Source organism: Lipotes vexillifer, unplaced genomic scaffold (assembly GCF_000442215.2).
Source record: "Lipotes vexillifer unplaced genomic scaffold, Lipotes_vexillifer_v1.1 scaffold470, whole genome shotgun sequence".
NCBI classification, from domain to species: Eukaryota; Metazoa; Chordata; class Mammalia; order Artiodactyla; family Lipotidae; genus Lipotes; species Lipotes vexillifer.
In genome coordinates this window covers 1956141-1975522 of record NW_006799533.1, presented here as the reverse complement: position 1 = coordinate 1975522, position 19382 = coordinate 1956141, and the positions used below count along the sequence as shown (strand labels likewise).

The window sequence follows — 19382 nt, the reverse complement described above, 5'->3', positions numbered from 1 at the left end:
AGAATAGACACATGTATATGTAAATTAAAAAACTGTAAGATTAAAAAATAATTCCCAGTAATGGCACAGACTCCAGGGCTTGCCCTCTGGGATGTGATACTCAAGGGACATGTTCTCTCTGGTGCTCCCATAGGGTTGGACCAGCTGACCTGGACTTGGCCATCAGCCCTGTCCTCCATCGCAGTCACCCCACCATCCTGGCTGACCAAGACAATGTTTCCCTTCAAGGTGAGCAAGTGGATGAAGCTTGCCTGCTTCCACTCACTGGTGGTCTCCTCATCCAGCCTTCGCCCGAAGAAACTAATCCACAAGCTGCAGGAAGAAAAGGTGTTTCGGGAAGAGATGAGACACTTCCGTGAGAAGACAGAAGGCTTCAGGGAAGAGATGCGGAATTTCCGTGGCAAGACCTGCACTTTCAGGGGCCAGATCTTGGGCATTTGGGAAGAGGAGAGACCTTTCTGGGAAGAGGAGAAAACCTTCTGAAAAGAGGAAAAAGCCTTCTGGGAAACGGAAAAATCTTTCTGGGAAGAAGAGAAAGCCTTTTGGAAAAAGTACCGAATCTTCTGGAAGGAGGACAATGCCTTGGGGGAAAGAGACAGGAACCTCCTTCAGGAGGACAAGGCCCGGTGGGGGGAAGAAAAGGCCCTGTGGGAGGAGGAAAGCGCCCTTCTGGAGGAGGACAAGGCCCTCTGGGTGGAAGGGGGTGCTCAGGTTGTGGAGCAGCAGAGGCTGGCAGCGGGGCACCGCAACGTCAGTGGGGGGCCCCGGTCAGCAGCCTCCTGCCGGGGCAGGGCGTGAGCACAGGAGACAAAGGGCTGGGGGGGTCCACACTGCTGGATTGGGACTCGAGTCCGGGGTGACCCCATGTGCTGAAGAAAATATGCTCTTATTTGTCTCCTGTCTTCAAAAGATCTAATAAAGTTCTGAGGAGAGGTCTGGAAAACCAACTTCTGTAAGGAGCCCAGCTGCATTTTTTCAGGTTTTGTGATTCTCAGAGGTCGTACTCCTGTCCTCCAGGCTGCACTGCTGTGCACAGAGCTTGGTTCCGTGAGCAGCTCCCCGTGAGCGCGGCATGTGTGGGTGGGTTAAGGGGAGACCCTGGACTCTCCTGAAAAGAGTCAGAATGGGGATGGGGGTGAGGGCAATGCCAGCAAGAGACAGGTAGGGACAGAGGGGGCGGAAATATCTCTGCCTCTGTGGAGCTGTGGGGCAGTCATTTGTCCTCCACTCTGGGCAGTCTTGGAGGCTGGGAGCGGGCTGACAGCTTCCCAGAAAAGGCTGCAGCGCTGTTAACAATTCATCTGTGGTTTGTCCTCACCTGGCAGGCCATTTAGAACACAGAGGCAGCATCCCCCCAACTCACTCACTCACGGATCCAGGTTTCCACCAAACTTCTCAACTGTCCATTCTCCGTAGCGTGAGGAAGGGGCGTGCCATTAGGCTGAGGCTCTAGAGCTCCGCCCACAAGAGCACTGCCCTTCCCTGATGGAGTCCTGTGGACCAGGCAGAGCCATCTGGGAGGTGTCAGGGAGACCTCCCTGCCCCGATACTCCCATTCACGCAGGTCTCAGATATCCGTATTTCTGCATTATCAGTTCCTTCGTGTTTTCCTCATTCCGTTCACTTAAAATTAAAATGCCCCAGGGAGGTAGTACATTAAATGAATGTACACTAACGTGGTCAGCAATCTACATGCCTAACTTCTCCTCTGGGATTAGACCGTCCATATGGGCATTGGTATGGAAGGGACCAGAAGGTGGGCAGAAAGAAATGTCGAGGCCAACATCGCCTGCTTCCCCTTTTCTTGGGCCTGGCCCTCACTGTCATTCACGTAGCAACTTACCTTGCCTTTGTGCATCCCTTACTATTTGATAAGCACATTCACATCTGCCAACTCATGTAAGCTTCACCACAACTCTGTGGGTTGACAGGGAAGGAACATAAACCCATTGTACAGGTGAGGAAACAGAGACCTGGAAAAGTAGAGGGACTGCACATGGCCAGGCAAGTAGCAAACGGAAGGCCCAGGACTAGAGCTCGCATTGTCTGCCCATTGGTCCCACTCCTTTTCTAACACAGCAGGGTCATGGGATGTGGCTTTAGAGTAGCTCAGCCAATGATGGCATCAGGGCTGGATGAGCCTAAAGCGCTTGGGCATTTCACTGTGGTTTGGGGTGGTGGTCGAGAAACAGGGAGAGGAGGGGACAGGGTCCCCCTAGGTGTGCTGAGCAGATGTCTGGGTACAGGAGAGTGGGTCAACTCAAAGAGCAGTCTCCATGGCTCCGTGTCACTCTGAGAAAGCTGGTGTTCCTTGCAAGGCCTTTGATCCTCAGGAGTCAGGGCCAGGGCGCTGGGAGCCACTTTCTCCTTTGCCACAAACCGAGTTTTGCATCCTCAGCTCCCAGCAGGCCCCTGGGCAAAGACGTCAGAAGCAGAGGGAATAAGATGCTGGTGTAGAGAATCAGATTTCAAGGGGAGACAGCTAGGGGCCCTCACTCGAGGAGACCTGTCCAGTGGATGGTGTGCAGGATGGTGGGAGCCCCAGTGCAGCAACAGCTGCAGATTCAGCAATTCCAGTGGTTCTGCCCCAAACAAAAGCAAACAGATTGTTGATCTTAAGCCCAAAGAAATGTAAACCAGGTGGAGGCAGGAATTGGGAATGTGCATTTCCCGCCCCCAACAGCATCCCACAAAAACCACTGGGAGAGACAGCTGTCATTTGAAGGACTGGAGGAGGACAGGTGGGTCCCTCTGAGAGTCCACCCTTCTTCCAGCCAACTGATATACATGTCCACTGTTCCAGCTCTGTCCTCTTAGGTCTCAGTGGTGAACAGACCAGTGCATCCCAGCGTGACGTGCCTAGCTCATCTTTGGGACTTGTGACATAGTTTTAACATCTAATTCAGAACCAGAAGAACAGAGGGTCATGTATAACTGATTACTGCTAATAGTCATGCAAGTAGCATGAACTGGTGAAACGGACTTAGCTTATGGTCCGACAGGGATGGCCAGGAGCCAGTGTTACCTCCATCATTTACCAGAATATGACTGTATGAGTTTCCTAGGACTGCCCTCACAAATTACCACAACCAACCAAAATGTATTCGCTCGTAGCTGCGGATCACGCTGTTGGCGGTGCTGGGTCCCTCCGGGGTCTCTGAGGGAGAACCCATCCCATGCCACTGTCCCAGCTTCCGCTGGCTACCTGCAGTTGCCGGCGGCTTGGAGGTCGGCTACCACTAGGTTGGTGGGGACACGGTGCTCCTTGACTCTGTTTCTCTGGAGAACCCTGACTGATAGAGCACTACCCGGGGGGCCCCAGGACAGCCGACCTCTAGAGCCTTGCTGTCGGCCACCACGTGACACCCACCACAATCAAACCTCTGGAACAACTTCATGTCTCACTTTTATCGAGAAGTAGAGGGCCAAGGAGGGAAGGACTGACCAATCCTTTAACAACAGGTGGTCTACTGGGAAGCCCTATTTCCTCATTACCAAACCCAGGGCTCTCTACTCTGATGCCACTGGCTGTTTGGCCAGCTCCTCACCCTTTGAATTTCTCAGGCATGACTCAGACCATCATGCTACCCAAACTTCAGGTGCCATATTTTAAGCCTCTCAGTGATCTCCTTAAAGTCCTCCTCTGTCTTGACTGGGGGTAAGATGTAGCCCAGAAGCAGCAGGGATGAAAAGAGAAGAGGAAGGGATTTCCAGTTAAAGATCACATACAGATGCATTCAGCAGCTTCTACTCCCTCCCCAAATCCCAGTAAAACGCGCTAAAGAGACGGTTAAAAAGATGGAAATCCACAAGAACAAAGAATAGGAGAGAAGCCAGTAGCAACCAAAATTTTGAAAGCAGAAAAGCAGATGGATGAATGGAGCTGACTTAGCAGAAACACAGCTGAATTTTCAACTGGCAGTGGGGAAAGACAAGGACCAGCCCAATTTACACTGCAGAGCCACCTTCCTCCAGAAAGACATAGGAATTAGCAGGTCAAATACTTCCTGAGGCATAGGTAAAGGTGGAGCTGATAATGGGAAGACCAGATGAAAGTCTTTTTAAGAAGCAAACTCCTAGGTCCTCTCCCCAACTCAGTAGAGCCGGAGGCTGTTGCTTCTCCTTTATGTAGGAGACTGGAGATTTACTCTTTGAAGAGGACAAAACTCAGGGTCTTAGAACTAGAAATATCAGGTCTAGCTGAAGATGGTGATACCTTGCTAAAAATGTCTGAAGAGTAAAGATGTACCTGGAAAGTGTTGAGACACCCCACCCATCCCTAGTGGTAGCCAACCTCTAAGATGGCTCCTAGTGGATCTGCCCTCCTGGTATGCATGTCCTGGGGCAGTCACCTCCCACATTGAAAAGGGCTGATCTGTGTAACCAACGGGGTATTGTGGACAATGACGGAGTATGACTGCTGAGACGAGGTCATAAAAGACATTACAGCTTCTGCCTTGCTCTCTCTTAACTCACTCACTCTAGGCAAGGCTGCTGCCATGTCAAGAGGACACGTGGGGAGGAAATGAGGCCTCCTGCAGACAACCAGCAACTTGCCAGGAATGTAAGTGAGCCACTTTGGAAGCAGAACCTCCAGACCCAGGTAGATGACTGTAGACCCAGCCCATATCTCACTGTGACCGCATGAGAGACCTGGGCCAGAGCCATTCAGTTAAGCTGTCCTGGAATTTCTAACCCACAGAAACTTTGAGATGATAAAATTTTTGTAACCCAAGGTTCTGGAGTAGTTTGTTATGCAGTAATAGATTAATCACACACACACACACACACACACACACACACACACACACACACACACACACACACACACACACACACACACACCATTTTTTCTCCACTCAGTTCCCAAAATGCTGGCAGCCAAGCCAGCATTCTGGGAGGGATACACAAGAGGGAGGAGATATGGCGATATATGTATACGTATAGCTGATTCACTTTGTTATAAAGCAGAAACTAACACACCACTGTAAAGCAATTATAATCCAATAAAGATGTGGGGGAAAAAAAGATGAAATGGGTGGAATACTTAAAGTGACTGAACGGATTGAGAGGCTATTAACACTGCTGGGGGTGAGTTTGAGGGTAAATAACTAACTGTTGGGTAGGGAGAAAACTGAGCAACTGGAAGAAAGCAACAGTTGTACCGTCATGTGAAACTAAGACATGTGCAGAAAAGGGCAAATGGCAGTAGAATACGCTCGCTCAGCCGCGAACAGCATTCACATAGTTATAGGCAAATATAAATACTGACTGTGACCTATCCAAAATTATAATGCACAATATTAGAATAAGAGGGGGGATGGGAAATCTGCCTTTTGTTCTTATCGTGAGAAGTCAGTATATAATGCCTAAAACTAAAATGCAAAAAGCAGGTGACCCAAGCATATTATTTAGAGCGGTGTTTCTCGCACTTTTGCCTACATCAGCCCCATCCTTTCTCCAGCCACCCAGAATGTCTCTCCTTCCCTGAACTTGACCTCCTTAGTGAATCTGAGCTCTTGCACCTGTCACACCTGTAATCAGAAGGGTTCTCCTTCCCTCAGCCTTCACCTTTGCTGATAAGCTCACACTCATCCGTCAAGGATCAGCCTCGTATCATTTGCCCTAGGTTGCCTTCCCTGACGCTGGATGGGGATCCTTCTGTGGTCCCTCTCGCACCTGTACCTACCCTGGTCACTATGGGCTGTCCCCTCTGGATTATTTGCCCGAATCCTCCAGAAGACTGTAAAGGTTAGGAGGGCATAGACAATGCATGTCTGAAGGCTTTGTGGCTGCCCTGGGATCCCTGGATCCCAACACCTGTGGAATACCCTTCTTATGTCTGGGGAATTTCTCACCTTATAAGGGAAGGTCAGAAATTTACTTCCCAGCCTCCCTTGCAGCCATGGCTCAGACATGCGACCCAGGCTCCACCAATCACTCTCATCCATGCCGGACTTCAGTGAAGAAAAAGATGGCCAGCAGAAGTCATCATGTGACAGTGGCAGGAAACGAGTTCTTAGAGACAGCAGAGCTGAGGCCCTGGCAGAAGGGTCCCTGCCTGGCACAGCGGCATGAGCCTCAAAGCCCAAAGCCCAACTGCAGGGATGATAGGAGCTCATCTGGGGTGATTCAGAACAGTGTTCTGGGCAACGTGCCTAGCTGCGTAGCCCCCAGCCCCAGTTCTCTGACTGTTGGGGAGATTCTGTAAGCAACCTATTATCTTTCAATAAATACTTTGATAAACTAGCTACGGTGTGTTGTTTTGATTTTTAACTAAGTACCGGGACAAGATGGAGAGTAACTGTCCCACTTGAGGCTTTATTCTCAGTGCTTAGCAAATCTTGGGCACTTAGTACTCAATACATGTTTAATGATATAGATGAATGAATGAATGAATGAATGAGGGGAGAACACCTCCCCTGAAGTCAGTGGCCCTGACCCCTGACTTCCCTGAGGGGAGGAATGTGGATGGCTGTAGGTGCTTCCAGCCCTGCCCCTTCTCAGCTTGGAACCACATATCCAGGTTCCCACTCAGGCCATGCAACCCCAGACCCCAAGAGGTGAAGAGGAGATACTCCGTTGTTCTACAGAGGATACGACGCTGAAGATGTATGATAATCTCTTTCACCCCAGAGAAGGGGAAATCATATGGGTGATTTCTCTCACTCCAGCAGGTGGGTGCAAGCACACATCATCACTTCTTTTCTTTTTTTGCCCATTGTGAGCCCCTCCAGCTGGAAAGACTGGTTTTGCTCATGCTTTAGGACTGTGCTGTCTGTGCATGCCTCCCTCCTCCTCCACACTTGAAATGAGCTTTGGGTAACATAAAACAATGCTTAGCAACAAACAGCCTGACTGGGGCTCAATTGCTAGGGGGTCACTGCACACCAAGCTGCACTTTTTGCAGAACTCAGAGCTGGTTGCTTAGCAACAAAATGCGATGCTGGTTTAACTAGTTCCGGATCTACATTTCCCTAATCAATGCAGGCAGAAGACAAAGCTGAGCCTTGAGAAGAGAGAACGCTTGCTGATGTTGGCTGAGAGCTCACTCGGCTATAAGCACTGATCTAAGCGCTGCCCACTGCATGCGTTACAACTCAGTTAATCCTCACCACAACCCGGTGAGGTAGCACCAGTAATAGCTTCAATTACAAATGAGGAAACTGAGCACAGGGAGTCCAGGGTGACACAATCAATAAGAGGTAGAATGGGGATTTGGACCCAGGTTGTCTCTGCTCTAGAACCCAAGCTTTTGTCAACTAAATTCAAATGGCCCCACTCGGTGGGCACTCCCAGAAGCCTTTCCCTTAAAACAGCTAAGGCAGAAAGCTCTTCCAATGGACCAGATGGGCATTCTTCAGCCATGTAAAAAGTTAAGCGGATCTTGGGGACTTCCCTGGTGGCACAGTGGTTAAGAATCCACCTGCCAATGGAGGGGACACGGGTTCGGGCCCTGGTCCGGGAAGATCCCACATGCCGCAGAGCAACTAACCCCGTGCGCCACAACTACTGAGCCTGCGCTCTAGAGCACATGAGCCACAACTACTGAGCCCACACACCACAACTACTGAAGCCAGTGCGCCTAGACCCCATGCTCCGCAACAAGAGAAGCCACCGCAATGAGACACCCGTACACCACAACGAAGAGCAGCCCCCGCTCGCCGCACTAGAAAAAGCCCGCGCGCAGCAACGAAGACCCAACACAACCAAAAATAAATACATAAAATAAATAAATTTTAAAGAAAGAGTTAAGCTGATCTTAACATATTCCTTATATCTTAAGAACTCTCATCAATGAATGACCTGGTTTGTTTTTTGTTTTTGTTTTTGTTTTTTTGTGGTACGTGGGCCTCTCACTGTTGTGGCCTCTCCCGTGCAGAGCACAGGCTCCGGACATGCAGGTTCAGCGGCCATGGCTCACGGGCCCAGCCGCTCCGCGGCATGTGGGATCTTCCCAGACCGGGGCACGAACCCGTGTCCCCTGCATCGGCAGGTGGACTCTCAACGACTGCGCCACCAGGGAAGCCCAATGACCTGGTCTTGATGGCAAGCCACCTCTACCCCCTGCCACACACGCGCATGCACACACACACACACACAGACACACACACACACACACACAAACATGAAGCATCACCACGAAGATATTCTAATGACAGTTCCCTTGGCTCTCCACCACCTGCCCCTCTCCAAACGCAGTAGAGTGTCAACCAAATTCTGACATGGCCCAGGGGGCATTTCTTGGCCCGAGTGTCCCTGGGGAATTTGACCTGGTTCAGGGTGATGGGAGGCTGTGGCTCCATGGGGTGGGGCGGGTCTAGCTGGAGAGAAAGAATTGGGAGGAAAGAGCCTCCTTGCAGGAGTTGCTGACCTGGGGTTAACCACGCCTCTCCAATGCCCACGAACAGTCTCCTGGTGAGACTCGGCTGGCACCCAGGACACCCCTCACTGAAGGCCCCAGGGAATGAGCCCCATCTCTTCCTCCTCAGCCACAAAGATCTATTTAGACCCCAACTCCAAAACCAAAGCCTTTTACCTTCAGCCCTGCCCTTCCTCCACCTTGGGTGCTTAGCCCAAGGCAATTCTGTTCTAGCTGCTTTTCAGGTATGCCTTTGGTCACCTGGGCTGCTGCTTCCTAGCCCAGATCTCTTCTTCTAAGTTGGGGCTTCTCTACTTCTTTTTCATCCTCATCCCCGGACCCTCCTCCAGTTTGTTCTTTGCAACTCTCCTGGCGGGGGTGGGGACGCCCTCCGGGAAACAAGGGAGCAGGAGGGCGACCAAACCACTTGTCAGCGCATTGTTCTATTGGCTTCTGGAACATCTCCCGCATCCTCCCTAGACTCTACTATGACCTCTTCCCTTCTGAAAGTCCCTGTTGGGTTTTCCCTTAAAGTGTGGTCATCAGACCGCTGTTGGCCCCAGGGGACCAGGGAGTCGTGAAATCATTTCATTAGCATACATGTCACCAGTTTGAAACTAAGTTTAAGTGTGAGGACCAGAAATCCTGTCGGGTTCTTAATAATCATTACATATGTAGCAATTTACACAGGCTACAAAGATTACCCTGTTCGTGTCTTGGGTAATATTCAGTTAACTTCATTTCATATCATTTGCATACTTTCACTATTTACTGTTAAATTCGCATGTTTGATTTTATTACTGTGTTGTCTTATATCTTCATTTCTAAAATTGAGTCACTGGCTCCAAAGTGGCTTACTAGATGGAATGTGATGGAATGGAGGTGGTGTTTTAGGGAGTAACGGGTGGTGAGAAAGTGGGTAACGAAGGGTCTGGAAAAAATCAATGTTAAGTGTCTAAGTTTGTTATTAGGTATTGGAAAGCCATTAAAGGTTTTTGTCTGTTTGCTGGCATGTTTTTGTATGTGAAAATTTCTTTTGCTATTTATAATCCCAGCTAGTTTACAGGAGATGGGATTCTGTCAAAAGAGCAACATTTGTTGGCAGAATACTCTGATGAGTTTGAGATGCAAGCTGGAGGGCAGGGCAGGGAGAGAGCAATTCCTTGGGATGCTAACAGGAAAAATCTTTGGAATTCTTAGCTGGTGGTGGCTCTAGAATTTCTACCCTGCAGGGGATTAGAGATTTAGCTGGCAGGGAGCTCTGAAGCTCCAGCAAAAACTTGTCACCCACCATTGTTCCCAGGGCTGATCTGAGAGGCAGGGAGTGAGGACCAGAGATGGAAGAGAGAAAGAACGAAGTGCAGGCTGGCTCTGTATGAGTGGCGCTGTATGGCTCCTCTCTACTCTCACTTAAGGACTATGCAGCTCAGGACTTCAGAGGATGAAATGTGGTGATGTATGTAAAATGCCAAACACATAGTTCCTCAATAAATGTCTACTCCCTACTTTTTCTCCCCTCCATGTCATGTAATATGCCCCATTACACTGTAAGGCAGGGCACAGAATCTGCCTGGTCCATCTTTGTTTCTTCAGCTCCTTCCACAGACCCTGGCTGAGAGAAGGTGCTCAGTAAATGTTTGTGTGCATGAGAGAATAGGACATGATTTGCTAAGTGCTTCTACCAGCATTGAACTTTGTTTGTTTTAAATTTTTCTTCTTTATCAATATCACTACAATGAATATATTTGTTCCTATGTTGGAGTCGGACTCAAGGAAGCAGAAATAGTGAGTCAAGGAGTAAATTTCCCCAAATTATTTTCTGAAGTGTTTGTATTAATTGATCATTTTACCAGCCTTGTATAAATGGCATTGGTTCTCCTACCTTCTCAAAAACTTTGGGTATTTCCATTAAAAAAAAAAAAAATGCAAATGTGTGAAAAATGTGACCTTATTCTGGATTTTAAATTTGTATTAATTTGACTTGTGAGACTACACATTTTCTAATGCCTGTTTACTAATTTTACTTCCTCTTTTGTGTGGATTGTCAGTTCACATCCTTTGTTTATTACACTACAGGATTTTAAGCATTTTTCCTATCAGTTTGTATGAAGTTTTTTTTTTTAATTTATTTAATTTTATTTACTTTTGGCTGCGTTGGGTCTTCGTTGCTGCGTGCAGGCTTTCTCTAGTTGCAGCGAGTGGGGGCTACTCTTCGTTGCAGTGCGCGGGCTTCTCATTGCGGTGGCTTCTCTTGTTGCGGAGCACAGGCTCTAGGCACGCAGGCTTTAGTAGCTGTATCACGCGGGCTCAGTAGTTGTGGCTTGCGGGCTCTAGGGCGCAGGCTCAGTACTTGTGGCACACAGGCTTAATTGCTCCGCAACATGTGGGATCCTCTGGACCAGGGCTCGAACCCGTGTCCCCTTGCCTTGGCAGGCAGATTCTTAATCCACGCCACCAGGGAAGCCCCTGTATGAAGTATTTACAGACTAAAGATATTGACTCCTATCTGGTTTGCTGCAAATTCTTTTTCCACTCTGCTGTTGGCTGTGTTATTTAAGTTCTGCTGTATGATTTTGTTTCAGCTATACTGTGGTCACTTAATTTTTAAAAAACTTGCAGGGCTTCCCTGGTGGCGCAGTGGTTGAGAGTCTGCCTGCCGGTGCAGGGGACGTGGGTTCGTGCCCCGGTCTGGGAGGATCCCACGTGCCGTGGAGCGGCTGGGCCCGTGGGCCATGGCCGTTGGGCCTGCTCGTCCGGAGCCTGTGCTCCGCAACGGGAGAGGCCACAACAGTGAGAGGCCCACATACGGCAAAAAAAAAAAAAAAAAAAAAACTTGCAGTTGTCTTTTTTTTTTGCTTTTCTGTGTTTTTTTTTTCTGGAAAATTTACACTTAAAAACTTCTCCTCCAGAACTTCCCTGGTGGTTCAGTGGCAAAGAATCTGCCTTTCGACGCAGGGGACGTGGGTCTGATCCCTGGTTGGGGAACTAAGATCCCACGTGCTGTGAGGCATCTAAGCCCACGTGCTGCAACTATGAGCTCGCAAGCCTCAGCTAGAGAGAAGCCCACGGGCCACAACGGAGGCGTCGCAGCCAAAAAAGAGAAAAGGAAAAACATGTTCTCCTCTGTATACAGATTTGATAAATATCCACTTTCATTTTCTTCTGGTTTTTCTCCCTCCAACAGCGCATTTTTAAGTGTGTAACTCTTGAATGTATATGGAATTACATTAGCGCCTGGTGTATGGAGAGAGGTCAGGGCCAAAGATATGCTTCTGGATTGTCAATCAGGAACTCCTTCACAATGTATCAAATGACTCTTCCTTCTCTATGTGAAGCCTCCTTAGTTATATATTAAATTTATATATAATATGATGTTCGTGTCCCTTCTGTTTAATGTTTTAATGCGTTAGTGAGAATTTCTAAAAGGACATTATATAAAAATGGTAACACTGGGTTTCCTGGTTTTGTTTTTGGTACTAACAGTGGGTCGATTTGAATTTACTCGGAGATTCTGGGAATTTAAGCAAACCTCCCTTAGCTGGGCAAGAGAGGCCCTGAGCCCCACGGATCACAAATACCAGCCAACAAAACTGTTATAATTGCTATTTTTCAATCTTGTTAGAATTATTTTTGAGTTTTGTGACTGCTTTGGTAAATGGGAGTTACAAAAGGCGAGCTATGAGCAGAACTGGGTCTCCCAGAGCAGGTGACGGTAAGCACCCCAGCCTCGGTCTGACAGAAGAGAGACGTTGTAAACTCAAGAGTTCTCCTGTTCATGTGGGCTGAGAAGCAGAGCCGACCAGCCTGCAGCGCAGAGAGAAGCAGAGTGAGAGCCAGGGACAGGGACCCCCGGGTTCCTTGGAGCCCACTGCTTTCTGGTCTCTGACTTTTCATGACTGGGCTGCTCTATGAGATACTCTGGTGTCCTTATAAGACTTTCTCCTTTTTACTTACATTAGTTCAAGTGATTTCTATTTCCTGAACCTGAAAAAGTCCTAAGGAACAAGACCTCACCTTCGCGAGCGACCACAGGTTTTGCTGTCTCCACCAGGAGCTGGACAAGCTGTCTACTGCTGCTGTTCACAGAAGCAATCCATCAAATTAGTGATTGGGAACATTGCTGGGATGACTCTAAGGTGTTCCTGCATCACCCAAACCTGCAAACAGAGAATGCGATGATCAGAAATTTCTAAAATTCAGAGAAGACTTGGAACGTGGGTGAAGTTACGACGAGCAGCGCATATAAAGGCAAATGAAAAATGTGTCCTTCATCTTCTCATCACCCATGCCTCACCACACACACAATCCTTCTCTTTCCATCAGGAATTTCAGATCACCTGTTTTGTGCCAGGCACTAAGGAGAGTGAGACTTAATTTCAACAGACTGTTATACAACCTCAGAGAGAGCTTTATAGAGGGTGCTTTGGAGCGTGGAGAAGGGTCATTTAGCCCAACAAGGGGGTCAGGAAGGGCTTCCTAAAGAATAAAAGGAAGGATAAACAGGGCACCAGGTCATTATGGATGCCTCAGCTGACAGCCTCACTGACAGCACAGAGTCTGGTGCTCCAAATACCTTCTTGGCCACGTTGAACGTGCAATGAGTGGGGATGGGAGGTCAACAAAGCTGTTTTCAAGCTTAAATTTGATTTGAGAACATTAGTAACACAACAGATATGGGTAATAAATAACAGAGTCTGGGGGGTGGGAGGTGGGATGAATTTGGAGATTGGGATTGACATATATACACTAATAAGTATAAAACAGATAACGAATAAGAACCTGCTGTATAGCACAGGGAACTCCACTTCGCTGTACAGTAGAAACTAACACAACTTTGTAAAACAACTATATCCCAATTTAAAAAAGAGAGGCAGGAAAAAACAACAGCGTCTGTAGTCTTCGTGCGTGCTTATTTCTGGAAGGTAGTAGGCGGCTGCAATAATTTTGAAGCTCCTAGATTGTTGACTTTTAAATTCAATTCCTTCTACCCAAAAGAAGTAAGAATTCTACGCTGAGCTGTGAACGAAGAAGAACTGAGAATCAACTGAAATACTTAAGGCGATGCTGTAATTATCATCCTCCTCTGGATGTTATTACCCTGAGGCACGGGCTATAGTAGTAAAATATTTAGAAATAAGAATTGGTGGTTTTTTAGAACCTGACTGGGATGTCCAAGACATTAAGTAATGATGATACACATAGGGGAATAATTTTTTTTTAAGTAATACTTTTTGTTGTACAAAGTTAAACAACAAAGAAGAAACAAAGGAAAAAGTCTCCACTCCGACCTCCACATAGCAATCCCAATATAGTGAAAAAACAAATACAGTCCTCTTTCAGTATGGGGGCATGAGGGCAGATTTAGAAACAAACAAACCACAACAGAATTCCTGGGCCAGAGGGAAGAGATGGGAGAGAGAGAAACTGGGGGAGAGAGACTAGATTTGGGCGGCATTCTTCCCCACTGCTCCTCCCAGGTCCTGTCCTCCACCTGGGGAAGAAGGAATCTTAGAACAGTATGAACTTGAGTCTGTGAAGCCTCCAGGAGAAGCCTGCGTCTCACAGAGAGAGGAATCTGTGTCTCACAGATTCTGTGCATGTCACGTCTCTTGGCTTGGAGGTGAGGGCCCAGGGGAGGTGTCACTGAGCCCACGTCTCTTTCAGGAGGGCTCTACAGAGGGAAGTGGCCAGGTCACTGTTCAGACATGAACCTACGTGATGAGCCTGTGTTTAGGGCCTACGTGGAGCTCACTGGCATGTGTCATCCAGTGGTCATTCAGCCGCTTAAATCAAAGCAAGAGCCCCCACTGTGATGTTCTTTCATGCTCTTTCTCTTCAATCTTCTTGAAAGTTTCCGTCAAGGAAGGAAAATTACCAAAGGAAAAACCTCGATATCCGTTTAGAGTTTACAGTTTGCAAACCACTTTCAAACTGATTATTTCATTTGATTCTTTCCCACAGAGCCTTTGTCTAGTGCATAGGGATTTCTTGCCTCAGCTGTCAGATTTGCCCAAGGGCACAGAGATCGTAAAATTTAGCAAATGTTTGCGGCAAGCCTAATTTATGTTCTTTCTGTCTCCCAACAGTTTTGCTGAGGAGTTTATGTTATTTTCTGGATTGCCCTGGAGAGGAGTTTACAAAATCTGCTTGGCAAAGGCCCAGGGATTCCAAGACTGTGCCCAAGGGTCCCTGGGTGGGGAGGGGTGAGGGGCGCTGGGGGTGGTAGCACTGAGGTTTCTGTGTCTCACTTTGTGTGCTATTTTCCTTCGGGAGGTGCCATCTGCAGAGAGGATTCTGCAGTGGTGGCTTGGGGAAGAGAGCCAGCCGTCATTACAGGGAAGCAGGAGGAGGAAGAGGCAGGTGTCTCGTTTATTTTCAGATCCCTATAGCTTCAAGCCTTTAGAAGGTGCTCAATTAACATTTTTGGAAAGAATATTTGGAAGGGGAGAGGGTGAACTTGATCATCGTTGTTGAGGAGTTGGGCAGGGGACAATGAAATGGACCTGAAAGTCAAATAAAAGGTTTGTTAAGGTCAATGATTTTTGAAACATATTTGTAAACTTGGCTAACCAAACTTTGAAAATCAGGTGGATTAGTCGTGTAATGCAAAAATCATTTTGAGGGATTTAGCTTTCTCCCAGTGGCAATACAGTCTTTTTTTTTTTTTTTTTAGAAGAAATGGAATCTCTTGAATTTTAATACTGTAGGATTTGTCTACTTAAGGAATACTCTTGTGATTACTTATTTCCCAGCCCGCACTTTTTTTTTTTTTTTTTTTTTTTTTTTTTTTTTTAAGATAAATACTGTCTTGTTTTCATGCCCAGAGGCGGAAGGGGTGAAAGAGATTTGGGTCAGGGAGGAAAGCTGAAAGGCCATCCTTCTTCTGCCTCATCTGAGCCCCTGCAGCTGCTGCTGGCTGTGGGAAAACTGAGGGAGAGCAGGATTGGTCTGACATGCTTGGGAAACAGAGTTTTTATTCCCATAAGACATCTGCACATCTACTGGTTTGTGTCCACTGAAGCCTGGAAGGGGGAGCCTCCACTCACCAGAACACTGCATTTGTCATCTCACCTCAGCTGAGCCCCCAAAGTACACCAGACTCATGTGGTACGGAAATAGCTGGCACCGGTGAGCAGCTTACCTGCTTACTTGCTTTCAGGCCCATCCCCTTTCCCTGTTCCTCTCAGATTGCTGGGGACTGGCCAAGTTTCCAGGTTCCTGTTCCCACTTGCTTTCCATTAGGTTGGGCCAGTGGCAGGCATGGGTGAATGAAGGGGACAAGTTGGTATACACCAGCCCATCCTGGCCACCCCCCTTTCCAGCCTTGCCTGGGGCAGTGGCTGCATCTCTGGCAGTGACCACTTTTCCTCCTTGGACCCAGGTCTGCCACAAAGCCCCTGCCCTCTCTCCCCACTCTCCACCACCACCATGGCCTTCCCCTTCCAGCTGCAGCTCCAGCCGGGCAGCCAAAACCCTGGGGCCTCAGGCAGCCCCTACCCCATAGTTCCAGCTTCCAGTTCCTCTAGTCCTAGGAGTGGTAGCAGCTTCCTGAAGTTGTTAATCTCTGGGTTACCTCCACCGTCCCTACCCCCTCACATCCCTCCACTCCATTTCAGCTCTTGCAACCCCTTATAGCTAGCATGCTGTATTAATTCCTTCTCCTAAACTCCCTGCCTTGGGATCTCCTTTCTTGACAGCACCCAGACTGAAACACAGGATTAACCCAATAAGTGTTCTCAGCTAATTTGTTCATAACTCTTTCTATTCTCTGACAGTGTAAGTCCACCCTTCCTTCTCTTTGTTTGTTTGGGATTTTTTTGTTTGTTTGTTTGTTTTTGGCCACACCATGTGACTTGTGGGATCCTAGTTCCCAGACCAGGGATCGAACCCGCGCCCTTGGCAATGAAAGCACGGAGTCCTAACCACCAGGGAATTCCCCATCCTTCCTTCTCTTTGAATTGTAGGCAAAAAAAAAATTTTAATAAAAAATAAAAAAAGAATTGTAGGCACACACTCAGTAAACACCGACCCATCCTGTCACCCTGGCAGGAGCTTTGCATAAGGCTTCCTTTCTCCAAAGGTCCAGAGAAGGGAAGGCCACCAAGGAAGACCTTCTTGAGTGGAGATTAGCTTAATCTGCCTTATTTGCATTTCTCAAATGTTTGCTCAGGAGATCAAGAAAGTTTAAACTGTATCTATTGTTTTGGCCATCTAAAAAGAATTCCCCTGTATTAAATGCATCAAAAGCTCTGTCTCCCTCAGTAAGAAAGTAGATGCAAAAACGGATTTCAAATCAGAAAATTTTGGCTTTCCATAGACCAAGAAGACGTCAAAGGTTCAGCCATGGGTTCTTTCTGTGCCACCGACCTTCCCCCATCTCAGACCCTGCTCCTTTCTTCCAGCTGAACCAGGGTCTGCTGTCTCACAATCACTCTGGTCCTGCAGCAAGTCAGAAAAACAACAACGAACGTGTGCTTTACCAGAGCTTTCCAAAGACAATTTTTATTTTAGAGAAGTTGTGCAAACATCTCTTCCTCTGGCTTTTTTCCACATGTACCTCTGCTCAGCCACTCCACCCCAAGAATATGAGCATCAAATGATCGCCACCAGCCAAGGGTTTGATCACCAGGGAATGTGATACCGTTTAGAGGAGGCAGTGGGTTCGGTTCTGTTTTGGAAAAATGTTTCTTATTTAATTGTTATTTATTGAATATGTGTTCAGAATGAAGGTCATCTTGAAAAAGATGTTTTTAAAAATGTAAACATCATCCTAAAGAAGTTTGCTATCTTTTGCAGAAAACAACGTGTTAAATCATCAATCAGAACTTCATAGGACTTTAATAATAATAATAACAATAGTGAACGGCAAAGACAGCAATGCTGTAAGCAGAGTGACGAAGAAAGGGTTCATCACACAGGACAGAGCCTGAAAGACCTGGGGGGCCGGCCAACATTTGTTTATTATCAGAGGTTAAATGGATAGAGACATATCAACACCTGCACTGGGGAACTGCATGGGGAAAGCGTTTGTATTAATCACAACTTTAAAGGTTAGAAATGACAGAAACAACGCAAATCATTAAGCAGAGTGTGGAACTTAACTGGTTCAGATAACTGAAAGGGCAGCTACAGAAGTGGCCTCAGGCACCACTGGATTCAAGAACTAAAGCAACGACTCAGCATATTCTCTTTTGGTGTCGGTCTCCTTTTCCCGCGTGTCAGGGGACAAGGACATAAGCTCAGGTAACCCCAGCTCGATGCCATCCCAGTTAAGGACGAGCCAAAATGAGAGAGTAGACAAAAAGGGCGGCAATTCCATAGAAGGGCTCTGATTCGCTGGGTGTGGGTGACGTATCCAGCCTAGAGCCAATTATTGTGGCTGAGGATGAGGTGATGGTGATAGGCCGAGTCTGAGTCACATGTCCACGCATTTGGCTCTGTAATTTATCGCCCAGTCCCAATTCCAGGTAGCTGGAGGGTGGGAATCGGGGATGACTGGTAGCGTCCTCTCAAAAGGCATGAAAGGACTGAGAAATTGGCAAAAGAGCAAACCCAAATGTGTGGATGGTAGTTACAGCCACTCTGAGGAAAAAATACCAGGGTTGGCCTGGCTGAGATGCCTGTGGTCCTGGGGGCGGTTTGAGGGCAGAGGCTGACAACCCATAACCAGTGTGGCCTCTGATAGCACTGCCCCCTTCAGCTGCAGTCTCAGGGTGGGAAGCTGTGTCTGGAGGTGGTTTTCTGGATTCTTCCGCATGTGGGAGTGGTCGCCCTGCAGGTGGAGATCCCATGCTGTGATAACTGCTGGGAAATCGAGCCTCCAGACAAAAGATTCAAGTCAGATTCTCAGGGGGGAAATGGGTGGAGGGGATGGAGTGGAGTGTTCACCAGGGGATCCACCTGGGGACAGTGGCACAGAGATCTGCGGAACAGGGTTGAAGCTAGAACTCCCGAGGAGGGGCAGGGGTGGCATTTCTTCATCTGCAATCTCTTCCCCACCCCACTCCTCCCAGCTAGACACCTACACTACTGCCCACTTTCCTGATCCTCTGCCCTGGGATGGGGGGGAAAGGGAAAACCACTGAGAGGGCAGCTAATAATCGGCCTTATGACTACCACTATGGAGTATTTCCTACGTGTTGAATGCTTAACACACATTATCTGAAAGTACCCTGTGATGTTAAATATTCTCTCTGGGCTTCCCTGGTGGCGCAGTGGTTGAGAGTCTGCCTGCCGATGCAGGGGACATGGGATCGTGCCCCAGTCCAGGAAGATCCCACATGCCGCAGAGCGGCTGGGCCCGTGAGCCATGGCCACTGAGCCTGCGTGTCTGGAGCCTGTGCTCCGCAACGGGAGAGGCCACAACAGTGAGAGGCCCGCATACCGCAAAAAAACAAACAAAAATATTCTCTCCACTTTTCAGATTAGAATACAGGATCCCTGCGGCTCAGGGCGCTCTTGGCATGAGTCTCTCTCAAGGGTTGTCTGATCCTCCTCCTTTTTGTAGTTATACCTCATCCCTTTTCTGTGGATGCTGCCCGCTTTAGAGAAGCTCTTTTCATCAGGGAGAACAAAGTATGTTAAAGTTCTAGGAGCATTCAGCAAACACTGGGACCTCACCACAACCGGCACAGGAAAAGTCCAACATTCCACATCCCAGGAAAAGCCAGCCTGTGGGAAATCTGACTCAGCACATAAGAAAGCTTCAGATGGACTTTCTTTATTCTCCAGCTCCCTGCAGCAGAGCCATCGAGGACAGTTTGGTAAATACAAAAGGTGTTCAAAGCATATAATAAGCCATACAGCTCGAGAGGTGTGTGCGTGTGTGTGTGTGTGTGTGTGTGTGTGTGTGTGTGTGAGAGAGAGAGAGAGAGAGAGAGAGAGAGAGAGAGAGAGAGAGAGAGAGATGTGTATGACACAAATGTAAGGTTCTTGTTGTAAATATTGAAATTGTTATTATTTCAGAGACTGTTTTAAATTTGAGAGACACACATTAGCAGCAGAATTTCCAGGAGAGAGA

At 47.9% G+C, this 19382-nt stretch overlaps 1 protein-coding gene across 1 annotated transcript; it reads left to right on the top strand.

Annotated features, from left to right (window-relative positions):
* The first annotated feature begins 213 nt into the window (after window positions 1–213).
* Window positions 214–798, top strand: CCDC70 (coiled-coil domain containing 70). The gene is given in 1 exon segment (XM_007472252.1): window positions 214–798. A coding segment is annotated over 1 exon segment (585 nt).
* The last annotated feature ends 18584 nt before the right edge of the window (window positions 799–19382 follow it).